At 45.6% G+C, this 12557-nt stretch overlaps 1 protein-coding gene across 6 annotated transcripts in view; it reads right to left on the bottom strand.

Moving 5' to 3' along the window:
- The window catches only part of L3MBTL3 (L3MBTL histone methyl-lysine binding protein 3), a 156962-nt gene that overhangs the window by 120786 nt on the left and 23619 nt on the right, over positions 1-12557 (bottom strand). For all 6 annotated transcript variants that reach the window (XM_075126735.1, XM_075126731.1, XM_048844597.2 and 3 more), the window contains exon 3: positions 5191-5302. In XM_075126735.1, coding sequence (XP_074982836.1) covers positions 5191-5302 — 112 coding nt within the window. The remainder of the gene's footprint in view (positions 1-5190; positions 5303-12557) is intronic.

Below are 12557 nucleotides of genomic sequence, written 5' to 3'. Positions count from 1 at the left end.
TGTGTCGCATGGCCAACAAGTCTAATCAGGGGAAATCCCCACCGTTGGAAGATGGTATTCACGACATACGGGTGGATGGACCATTTGTGGCTGTGAAAGGACCTGCTGAGATAGTCTGCCAACTCGTTCTGAACTCTGGGGAAATAAGACGCCTCCAGGTGTATTGAGTGAGCTATTCAAAAGTTCCACAGTTTGAGGGCTTACTAGCACAGGGGAGAGGAGCGTACTCCCCCCGTCTGTTTATATAAAACATCGCTGTTGTATGGTCTGTCATGACAGATATATATCTCCCCTCCAAGTGAACTTGGAACGTCTGGCATGCCAAACGGACTGCCCTCAGCTCTCTGACGCTGATATGAAGTCAGAGCTCCACCTGGGACCAGAGGCCCCGAGTCCTGAGGTCTCAGGTGTGCTCCCCAACCCCTCGCTGACGCGTCCGTCACCAGCGAAAGGGATGGCTGAGGCCTGGGAACACCAGCATGGCTGAGGAAAAGGGAACACCAGCAGACACCACCTGTGGGTCAAGCCACCATAGGAGAGACTCGAGAACCAGCCAGAGGAGAGTGACAATCTTGTCTAGACCATCCCGAACTGGTTGATACAACGAGGCTAGCCACACTTGAAGAGACCGAAGTCTCAATCTGGCATGCTGTACTACAAAGGTACAAGTGGCCATGTGGCCAAGTTGCTTTAGGCAATTCCTTGCTGTGGTGGTAGGGAACTGCTGAGACCTAGTATGATGTCGCACAGGGTCTGGAAACGTGACTCTGAGAGGTACCTTGCCTATGCTGAGTCCAAAACAGCCCCTATGAACTCTATCCGCTGAACAGGGATAGGGTTGACTTCTGTACATTCAATAAAAGGCCCAGATCTTCTAAAGTTGCTCTTATAACGATCACATGCACCTCCACTTGCGCCTTGAAGCAACCTTTGATCAGCCAGTTGTCGAGGTATGGAAACACCTGCACCTGGCGCTTGCATAAGAATGCAGCTACGACTGTCATGCACTTGGTAAACACTCGAGGTGCAACTGACAGGCCGAAAGGAAGAACTGTGAACTGATAGGGATTGTGATTCACCATGAACCTGAGGTACCTTCTATGGTAGAGTGTTACTGAAATATGAAAATAAACATCCTTCAAGTTGAGGGCAGCATTCCAGTCTCCCGGATCCAGGGAAGGGATAATGGAGGCCAGAGAGACCATATAGAACTTCAACTTCTTTATGAACTTGTTGAGGTACAGGATAGGTCTGAGGCCATCTTTGGCTTTTCAGTATTAGGAAACACTGCAAATAAAAACCCCTGCCCTTCAGCTCCTGAGGGACCTTTTCCACCACGCCCACATTTAGGCACGTGTGCATCTCCTGCATGAGAAGTTGTTGTAAGGGGGTCCCTGAAGAGGGACAGGGAAGCGGGGTGGAAGGGAGGGAGCGAGTATCCCCTTTCTACCGTGCGGAGCACCCAGCTATCTGATGTAATTTGGGCGCACTCAGGGTAGAAATGGGACAGTCAGCACAAGAAGGTAGGGATGGATTAATCCAGAGTTTGACTGGTGTGTTGCCATCGGGCGCACCTTTAAAAGTTCTGCTTTTCGCCTGAGGACTGTTTTGCCTGCCCAGAGCCGACAAATGAGGTGGCCTCCTTCTATTATTTTTGCTATGCCTTCTAGAAAAGTCCTGCGGGTGACAGAATCGAGGCAGGGATCGTGGCTTAAAGTGTCTCCTCTGTGTAGCCAAAGTGCGCAGGCCAAGGGACTTGAGGGTGGCTCTTGAATCCTTGAGGCTGGCTCTTGAATCCTTGAGGCTATGAAGCCTCGAGTCTGTCTTCTCTGAGAAGAGGGTCAAGCCCTCAAATGGGAGGTCCTGGATGGTCTGTTGGACCTCATACGGGAAACCTGATGCCTGTAACCAGGAGTCCCCCTCATGGCCACCCCCAGTCAGCCACATCCAGGACCAACACCCTGGCCACCAGCTTGCCCTCCTCTACCAATGAAGAGATTTCTGCCCTAGAGTCTTCTGGCAGAAACTCTATAAATTTTGCCATAGCCCCTCAGGAGTTAACATTATATCTACTTAGGACCGCTTGGTGATTTGAGATTCGGAGCTGGAGACCTTCGGTGGAATAAATTTTCCTCCCAAAGAGGTCCAGCTTCTTTGCCTCCCTTTTTTGGGTGGATGGGTCTGGTGTCCCTGGCGCTCCCGCTTATTTGCCGGCCCTACAGCTAGGGAGTCCGGCAGAGGGTGGGTGTAAAAATGTTCAAACCCCTTAAAGGGAATGAAATGCTTCTGTTTGGTCTTCTTCGCCATCAGTGGTAAGGAGGTGGGGGTCTGCCACAGAATCTTGGTGGTCTCTTGAATAGTCTTTATGAGTGGCAGAGCAATCCAAGGGGGACCAGAGAGGGCTAGGATATCCACCATAGGATCTGATGTCTCGGCGACCTCCTGAACCTGGATCCCCAGGTTCTGGGCCACTCTGCTCAGTAACTGCTGGAGTATGCTATTGTCCTCCAGTGCGGGGGCCATAGAAGTTCCCACCACCGCCTCGTCTGGTGAGAATGAGAACGAGGCCCTAGCTAGGACCGGGTCTTGCTCTCTGCCCTCAGCACCGAGGGGGTTACATTGTGCCGGGTCTTCCAGCGCGGCAACCGATGCAGCGTGGGGCAGCTGGTCCTGCACCAAGGGAGGTTCGAGAGGCGCGCGAGATACCGAAGCCACTGACGTAGACCTCCTGGAATAAACAGGGGGTCCAGAAAGGCCACTGGGTCGGAGCCTGCCATTGCCCAGGCCACAGTACCTGGAGGAATTACTGCATTTCCTTCTCTGACGTCGAGTGTCTACGCGATCAGTGTTGGCTTCACTTAGACCTGCAGGACTCCAACTCTGACTCAGAGGACTCGCTGAAGGAGAACCATGGGAGAGCAGTGCCCACCGATGCTAGGGAGCAGTGCCGGGAACTTGAGGACCGATGCAGCTCTTCTACCTGTCCACTAGCAGAAGGGACCGGTGCTGAGGGGATGGTGATCGGCATGGTACCATGAATGGCACTGAAGATCTCACAGGTGTCGCTGAAGCAAAGCTCAGTGCTCTGTCTCGCCTAAGTGGAGAAGGCAATGCTGTGAAGGCAACGAGCTCTCTGGCCACCTCAAAAGTCTCCGGCATGGCTTGCTCAAGACCTTCCTGGAGTCTCGGGGGCCCAGATTCGACTGGTCCGTCAGTGGAGCAGGCGTCAAGAGAGCCCAACTAGGCGGTGCCTCACTTATGTGGCCCAAGGAGGGTCTCACTGCGCCAGCCTCCTTCAGTACTGGTCTGGGCATGGGTGAATGCCCTCTGTCAGGTCTCTTCTTTTTGTGGGGTACCAGAGACTGGTAACGGTGCCACCCACTGACCTGCACAGAGCCCCTATGCAGGGAACTCTGTCAGCGCCAAGGGTTTCTATCGGAGTCCTTCCTCGGTGCCAAAACCTCTTGCGACGACAACGGGGCACTACAAACTGATGCCGAGCTGCTCGGCATCAGCTTGGTTGACCCTGGGTCTGAGTGGGGATGGAGGGCAGCCTCCATAAGGAGACTCTTCGGTCACTGATCCCTCTCCTTTTGGGTTCTGGGGAAAAATCCCCAGCAGATTTTAAAATGTTCCTTTTCGGACTTTATCCCGCAGGCACTTTAGGCAGGAAGCGTGGGGGGTCACTCCTGGGCATAGGTTTGCCACATGCTACAAAGGGTTTAAACCCCAGGGACCGAGGCATGTCCCGGTACCGGGGGGGTGGGGGTGGGGGATGAGAAGAGGCAGGGGGTACCCCCAAACGATATCTTATAGATCTGTACACTAACTTCTATCTAACTATTTACAGGACAAGTCTGAAGACTGCTAAGAAAGAGACGCTTGCTGAAGCAAGAGAGAACGAGCATTCCGGCTAACCATCACAGGCAGTAAAAAAGAACTGAAGTGGCAGCAGATCAGCAGGGGCCTATATTTGATACCATGGAGGCACGACTATAGGGGGCACCTAAACCGACCCGATGGGTACTGTTCGGGGAAAAAGCTTCCGGCTGCTGCGCATGTGGCACACTTAATTGGAATGGACATGCGCAATCACTTGAAGAACAACTACGTTTTCGCCCCTAGAAAGGGTCTGTCTTGGTCAATGGGAAGACATATTAGCAGGCCAAAGTTTTCAGCACTATTGCTTGTGCTGTTTGGTGGATAGCTAGCGACTAACAGTTGCATTCTGTTAATCTGGCATTTTCCACAAATGCTAAAAATAATTATGTATTTAATTTAAAAAGGAAAAAGAATCTGGTAAAATGTACCGTCTGCAAGGGCAAAAAAATGATGGGTGCAAGAAACCATGCAAGTAGCTGTGATATTCTTTTCAGTGCTACCTTATTGATCCTATGTTCAATGTGTACAAAAATAGTACTGAGCATCAGTGACTATGTGATACATCTTTCTATGGATGAAAATGTGAATTTTCCTTTTGCCAATATTTTAATTTCCACAGAATATCCGGTCTAAACCCCTTGCCCATGCAGTTAAATGCCCATGTAAACCCTTGAATGTTATTACTCAGAAAATTTTTGCAAGCACTCACAATAGTTCACTGTGGTAGAGTTAGCAGTAACAAAGATATTGCAGATCTAATCTTCCATCAGTTAAGTTGTTTGAGCAACTAATAAACAATATCCTGTAACAATTGTTTTGCAGTTTACACTATTTTGAGCTGAAGTTAACTAAAGACAATAGGTAAAATCCTTCTTTTCTTTTTAGAACTAACTTCAGCAAGAACAACAAAGTGTAGAATGTTGATGTATTCAAATAGAGTAAGCAATTAGGGCACCTTTTAATTAAAATAATAACAGGCTAGATCACATGAAAATATTTTTTAGTTCTAAACTTAGATAAAAATGTCTATTAGAAGGATACAGCTGAAGTTCTCTAAAATTACTGCTTCCAGATGTTTAATAGAAATGTGAAGTTTTGTGCTTCTTTCTAATTTAAAAGACACTTTGACACCCATTCACACTCAAGTAATTAATAACATCCCCTCAGCTTTTTTCATGAGATGTGTACAGAAGTTGTTAGAGGAAAAGCAACTAAGCAGTTTAAAGCTTTTGGCAACCTTTTATGGAACACCATTACATTAAAAAAAAAAAACTATAGCATACAAAAATTAAACAGCTTCTTTCTGACCTTCTTGAGCAGTTGGCACCATCCAGGTTGTGGTAGCAGTGGCCTTTTTAACATTTTCCATCTCTGTTTCATCTGTGATGACTTCCAGGGCACCAAATTCATTCACTCTGAACTGAAAAAACAAAGAAAAATGGGGTGAAATTCTGAAAAAAAAAAAAATTGACTGACACTCCCTTAAGGATTATTCTTCCATCCTTTTAGTTTCTTATAATGGTGCCCTTCATCGTATTATCTGAGTGCTCAGTGATACTGCTAATCCCCTAGCAACAGGAAAAGTGTATTTATTATGTCTCTAAAATACAATGCACATGGTGTTCTATAAAAGTTAATTTAAGCATTTTTCTCCATGTATATACTCACACACACACCATTTACAAATACATACAGAATAGTATGTATCCTAAACAAAAAAAAAATCAATAGCAAAAATCTCAAGGTAAATTAACTTATTCTGCTTTTTTAGCTCTCCCTTCACTGGCAGTAAACCAGTGCTCTACCATGAAGCACTTTTGTCAAAGGCCTGAAAGTGATCGAGAAAATACAAGTATTTCACAGAATATTGTAATTTCAGCACCAAACAAAAGCTGATTGTTTCTCCAATGCAAATTACATGTAAGCAAACATCTCAAAGCAGTTTATGAACTGTCTAATTACCTACTATATGTAATATAACCATCAGCCAGGAACAAGGCTTAGCAATATCCCACACACTGTGCTTATACTAAATCACTGTGATTTATGTCCATCCCGCCTCCAGTAAGAAAGCATCCTCCAAATGCTTTATCAACTGCCATGCTAGCAGATGAGACTAATGTTCAGCTTTCCAGTTAATAAATAAGTCAGTACATCCAATGGGTTGCACAGGTGTAACTAAGGGCAGAATTTTGTTCATGATCTATTTTAGCTGAAAGGATGCAAGTCACCTAGAGCTCAATCACACCTTATACGTGCTGGTACTGTGTCCCAGAGGGATCTCCAGGACGAACTATGCCTCAGAATCCCCTCACAAAGCTCCCTGGCATGGAGAAGAGGCACACCCATTGCAGCACTCCTTTGGCTGAAGGAGTGGGAGGTGGAGGATACTTCCACCTATCCTTGCCACCCTGGCCTGATCTACCCCTCACATTCTTTAGTGTATTTTTGTGCCTCAGGAGACTCCAGAAGGGAATATTCAGCTCCTTGTATTGGGGCACCACATCAAGGGAGTCTAAATGGGGTTTTTCCACATTTAAAAGGGGACACCATCAAGATTAGTAGACCTAAATTTAACTTACTTTGTTTTACTCACATCTGTTTGCAAAGTCCATGTAATTCTGTATACAGATTTTTTACCCTAGCCCCCATCACAAAAAGAAAGATCTAATGCTTGACAGAGAAAAAAATGTCAACAGTCCAACAATTATGAGCAAGCCTTCAACAACATATGCAGTGCAAAAATTAACGTTTTGATTTAAAAAAATCACTTTCAAAGTTTTCACAGGGTTAAACAACCATGAATAAAATATGACAGGTCACTAATTAGGAGCAAGCCAAAGCAGCAACGTCCAAAAGTTGCTAACATTTAAGAGCTCGTTAGTGACCTATCTGAACCAAACTGGTAGTACCAGACCAGTGGACAGGTACACAACACAAATAACACCACAGTTAACACTAGTTGGCAGTTTCAACAAAGGAGACCAGAACTAAATGGGGATGGAACCTGAATTACTGTCTCACCCCTAGAGGAGGTTCCTTCAGGTCAGAGCTAAGGTAAAGTGAAAGGGTTGTGAGAAAGTTTTCACCATCACTGCACATGCTATCCCTTTTCTGCAGATAAATCAAAACTTTGGCTCTCATGGCTGTCAAATCAACAACTTTCAAGAACACTTTAATGCCCCAACCCAGGAAAAAAAACTTAGGAACACATTTAAATGCTTTGCTGAATGAGGGTCTAAATAAAGACTGATGAAACACTGTAAAAGCTTTTGAGCTGTTTGTCTGTCTGACTGATAGGTTCTTCTACAGTCCTCATAACTGTAGAATATGAGCATATTTATTGTTTCCAGAAAAGGTATGTAATCAAAAAATTGCATCTGGAGAAATTCCAAACTCACATTTGCAGGAATTACATGTAAAACTGGCTACCATTTAACATGATCAATAAATCATAAAGTGGTGTAATCTATTAATGGAACCAATGTTAAATATGAAAACACTATTATCAAAGCCCACCAAATGGCAAGAAAATTAATTTTAAAAGGTATCTATTTAAAAAAATTCATATGAATCTATCTTGGATTAAGACCCTGATGCAGAACATGAATCAGAGGCAATCTGCCCAATCAATGGATTACATATTAGAGTATTTTAAATATGTCTTCTACACTTCTAAGGACATTCACCATTAGCCCACTGATCAGTCTGCCTAAAGATTGCTACATCTTACTAGTACCAGTGAAGATCAAATTAGTAAAGGGGTTACTATTGTTCTCCACTGGCTGCAGAAGTTACTTAAGAGCAGAGAGAGAAAAAGGGGGAAAACCTATAGTTAAAATACATTAAACAGAAAAAATAAAAAAGGTACAGCGACTTTCAAGCAACAAATGTTCAACTTCAAAAAGAAATCACAAAATAGAGCCAACAGTACCATCTACTGGGCAAGGTTAGGATAATGAGGTTATAGTAATATATATAATTGGTACAATACCACTGAAAATACATGTGGGAGTAATGGACCAAATATTCTGGCCTGACATCAATGTAATCGAGGACTAACTCAACCAATGACAATGGAATGAAACTGGTCTAACACAGATGTTATTGAGATCAGAATCCACAGTATATATTGCTCCTCCTACATAAGAGGTAACTAAAGTTAAAGTAAATGAGAGCTATGCTGGCAACATGTCAGGAGAGACTACACCTAGAATGCAAAGGACTTCTGGCCTGAGAGCACTAGGGCTCATGCTTAAAGCGAATGAATGGGACTACTCACGTGCTCAAGGTTAAGCATGTGTTTAAATGTTTACAGGAGTGGTGCCCCAGTTTGAAGCATATTCCAGCAACTCTCTTTTGTATGATGGTGCAACCCACAAACACCTTAGGTCCCACTATATTATAGAAAAATGTTATACCCAAAATTATTTGAAAGAATGTTATTTAGGCTGTAAAAGTTAGGAAATGCAAGAATTTGTTCATACATCCTTCTTTCTGCCTGTCTGTATGGATGCATTATGATTAAGGCTGCGTATCTGTCACTGACTTTCTGTGACTTCTGCAGCAGCTGGTGCTGGCTCAGTGGCTGCCCGAGCTGAGCAGTTTGGGTGTGTGGGAGGGGGCTCAGGCAGTGGGTTGGGGTGAAGGGCGGTTCTTACCTGGGGAGAGGGGGCTCCCCGGCTCCCACCAGCATGTCCCTGCAGCTCCTAGGCAGAGTGGCCAGGGGGCTCCACATGCACCACCCCCACCCCTTCCATTAGCTGCAGTTAGCGGACGATGGGAGCTGCAGAGCTGGCGCTTGTGGCGGGAGCAGCACGTGGAGTCCCCCTGGCCTCCCCTCCCCAAGGAGCTGCAGGGACACACCGGTTGGAGCCGGGTAGGGAGCCTGCCAGCCCCTTCAACGCTCCCCCATTCCAGCACCAGCATGGGTCCTGGGTCAGGCGCTGCCCCCCCAGCACAGGTCCCAGGCTGCAGGCCGCCACCCCACGCTCTCCCACCAGCACCAACGGTGCTTTCTGATTACTGCCCGTGACCTGTCCATGACTTTTACTAAAAATACCTGACACTAAAACGTAGCCTTAATTATGATACAGTCTTTAATTACATGATCACATACTACTTTTGCCACAGGACCCCTCCCTCATTCAGTGCACAGGACTGACAGTGCTCAGAAAATGAAAAGGAGTACTTGTGGCACCTTAGAGACTAACCAATTTATTTGAGCATAAGCTTTCGTGAGCTACAGCTCACTTCACTGGATGCATACTGTGGAAAGTGTAGAAGATCTTATTATATACACACAAAGCATGAAAAAATACCTCCTCCCACCCCACTCTCCTGCTGCTAATAGCTTATCTAAAGTGATCACTCTCCTTACAATGTGTATGATAATCAAGTTGGGCCATTTCCAGCACAAATCCAGGTTTTCTCACCCCCCCGCCCCCCCACATACACACACAAACTCACTCTCCTGCTGGTAATAGCTTATCCAAAGTGACCACTCTCCTTACATTGTGTATGATAATCAAGGTGGGCCATTTCCAGCACAAATCCAGGGTTTAACAAGAACGTCTGGGGTGGGGGGGAGGGTAGGAAAAAACAAGGGGAAATAGGCTACCTTGCATAATGACTAAGCCACTCCCAGTCTCTATTCAAGCCTAAGTTAATTGGATTCAATTTGCAAATGAATTCCAATTCAGCAGTTTCTCGCTGGAGTCTGGATTTGAAGTTTTTTTGTTGTAAAATAGCGACTTTCATGTCTGTAATCGCGTGACCAGAGAGATTGAAGTGTTCTCCGACTGGTTTATGAATGTTATAATTCTTGACATCTGATTTGTGTCCATTTACTCTTTTACGTAGAGACTGTCCAGTTTGACCAATGTACATGGCAGAGGGGCATTGCTGGCACATGATGGCATATATCACATTGGTGGATGTGCAGGTGTAGAAGATCTTATTATATACACACAAAGCACGAATACAGACTAACACGGCTGTTACTCTGAAACCTCTCAGAAAATGAGGCAGCAGTTTGATATTTTTATACTCATCCTCCAGTTAATGGTCCTTGCCTTATTTACTGCCTACTATCCAAAGCCTGCAATGAAAATGTATTTTTATTTAAATAATAATAATAAAAAATGCCTATACAAAGGCTTCAGATGCTCTAATGATTAGTATTACAGGATAATGCATTAAAACAATCTTTTAGGCAGGAATGCAACCATCCAGACACCTACAAAAATATTTATTTATACTCCTTCATTGTTTTGGGAAGCATATCCTCAGCCATCTCCAAAACTCCGACCAAACAGGTGTCTTTTCCAATGTGCCCAGAAGATTCCCAAATCTGAGCTATTTTGTCCAATTGGGCGGGAGGGATGCAAATTCCAGAATCCCAGAGCCTTCACAGACTACTCTTTGCCAGTTGTCCTTTCTTTTATGATGAGGGGGATCCAATTCAAGTGCCCCTGCTGACATCCCAGAAACCAATAGGCAACCAGTGGCACAATCCAGAGCATTGGTGACATATAGTCCAATATGTCTCAATAAGCAAGCTGCAATTTCATTCTCCAAATGCCTGTAAGGTGTGGCCCCATGTGCAGTAATCTAACCTTGAGGTAACAAAGACATGGATAACCGTGACAAGGTCCACATCCTAAAGGGAAAGGTTGCACCTGCCTAAACAGACACATGTGGTAACAAGCTGACTGGTTTACCTCTAATATCATTGTTCAAGAGCAGCTATGGGTCCAGAATCAGCCCTAAATTGCAAGCCCTGCTCACCAATGGCAGATGCACTCCTTCAATCAAAGGGACTGATATTATCTCCTCCATCTCAGTCCCCCAACCCCCCGTCATCATGCTTGGGTTGTCCCTCAGCCAGCTCACTCCCACCCAAGCCTTATCTCAACTATTCACATTTCTTCAGTCTTTTCAATCTTCTCCCTGGTATTTGAGGGGTCCATATACATTAATGAATTTATCTCCACTGTGAGATCAGACAGCATTATTATCCCCATTTTACAGACGGGGAAACTTGGGACAAAGATTTGCATGAGGCTACACACTGTGTCAGTGGCACAGCCAGGACTAGAACTTCAGGCCTCCTGACTCTCAACCGCTTGCTCTTTCTTCCAGAGCACAATCCCATAGTGCCAGAGGTGTTGTGCAGCCACAGCTCCCACTGACTTCAGTTACAATTGTTAGAGCTCAAGATTTCTGCCCACCAGGTCCTACATGTCTAACGTTCAGAACCCTCACTCAGCATCACATAGGAAGGCTGTGGTAGGAACAGGGGTAGGACTATACTTTCCTGTGTGGCATTCACCTGCCTTAACCAGAAGACCATTCTTTTTCTTCCTGCGGTTCCCCGCCTTGTTCCTTACAAACCTTCCACCATCTAAAGCAAATGAGATAGGGAAATAGCTCCCTTCAGTAAACAACTCTGATTCAGCCCCAAAGAACTATCCATTCAGTGCACTGAATGAGACTAGGGTCCCATGGAAAAACTACTATGTGATCATGTAATTAACGACTGTATCATAATGCATATACATAAATGGGCTGAATTAAGATTTCACAGGTGTGGCAGAGCTCCGACCTTGTCCCTGTGAGTCCTGTGTTTCCAGGCGGTTTATACTAACTTCAGAGGTTCACTGTGACCCTCCACGTAGCCCTTCTCTCTCTAGGGCCAGGTACAGTTTACTGAGCCCTTTTCATTATAAGCCAGCAAGGAGGTTGGTGAGAGAACTCCCACAGTCTCTGTTATCCCTACAGGCTTATTCCAGAACAGTTTAGCCTCCTGTCCTGACAGAGGCCTGTCTTCCCCTCTCAGGAGGTGTTTCTGTAGTGGCCGGTTGGGGGGAACCTGGGCCCCCCTCTACTCCGAGTTCCGGCCCTGGGACCCTAATGGCAGCAGCTGTTGGCAACCGACCCTTCACTGCCAGAATTGCTACATTTCCCTGGGCCACTTCCCCACAGCTCCCCTGCTTCTCTCTTAACACCTTCTTCACCTTTACCTTAGGGCTCTTTTCCCAGTGGCTTAAGGGTGTCTTCATTACCTAGGCCTTCAGCCGCACTTCCTCTCCCCTGGCTCCCTGGCTCTCCTTGGCCTGACTGGTGTGAGCCCTTCTATAGTATCAGAGGGGCCTTAATTAGAGTCAGGTATTCACATTAGCCTAACAGCTTCAACTGACTCTTTGCAGGCTAATTGGAGTCATGTGTCCACTCTAGCCTGGAGCAGCCACTGCTCTGGTCAGTCAGGGAACAGAAAACTGCTTATCCAATGGCCACTATATCTGCCTTCTACTACTCTGCTGTACCCAACTGGCCTGGGTCACAGCAACCGAAATTCTGGCATTCTCCTAACTTTTGAGTGCTTGCTTTGCAACAAAATACAATTATTTTAATATAGAGAGTTTATTTCCTGTTTTTTAAAGGGAAATTGTAAAAACAAATTCTATTATGTACAGGTTTGAATCCTGAACCTCTGGTAATGGAGCACAGCTTGAGCTAAAGGACTAACTACATTAGCTGGCAGGAAAAGATTGTTATCCTGAGTGGGGAGAGAACAGGCCACATGCTGGGGCTGAAGGATGGCTGAGGGGAGACCATTCTGGCTTTCTCTCTCTCCCCTCTCCCTGAGGAAGTACAGGAAGCTCCTTTTCCAT

The sequence above is a fragment of the Caretta caretta genome, chromosome 3 (assembly GCF_965140235.1).
Source record: "Caretta caretta isolate rCarCar2 chromosome 3, rCarCar1.hap1, whole genome shotgun sequence".
NCBI lineage: Eukaryota > Metazoa > Chordata > Testudines > Cheloniidae > Caretta > Caretta caretta.
This window is presented reverse-complemented; position numbering and strand designations above follow the sequence as displayed.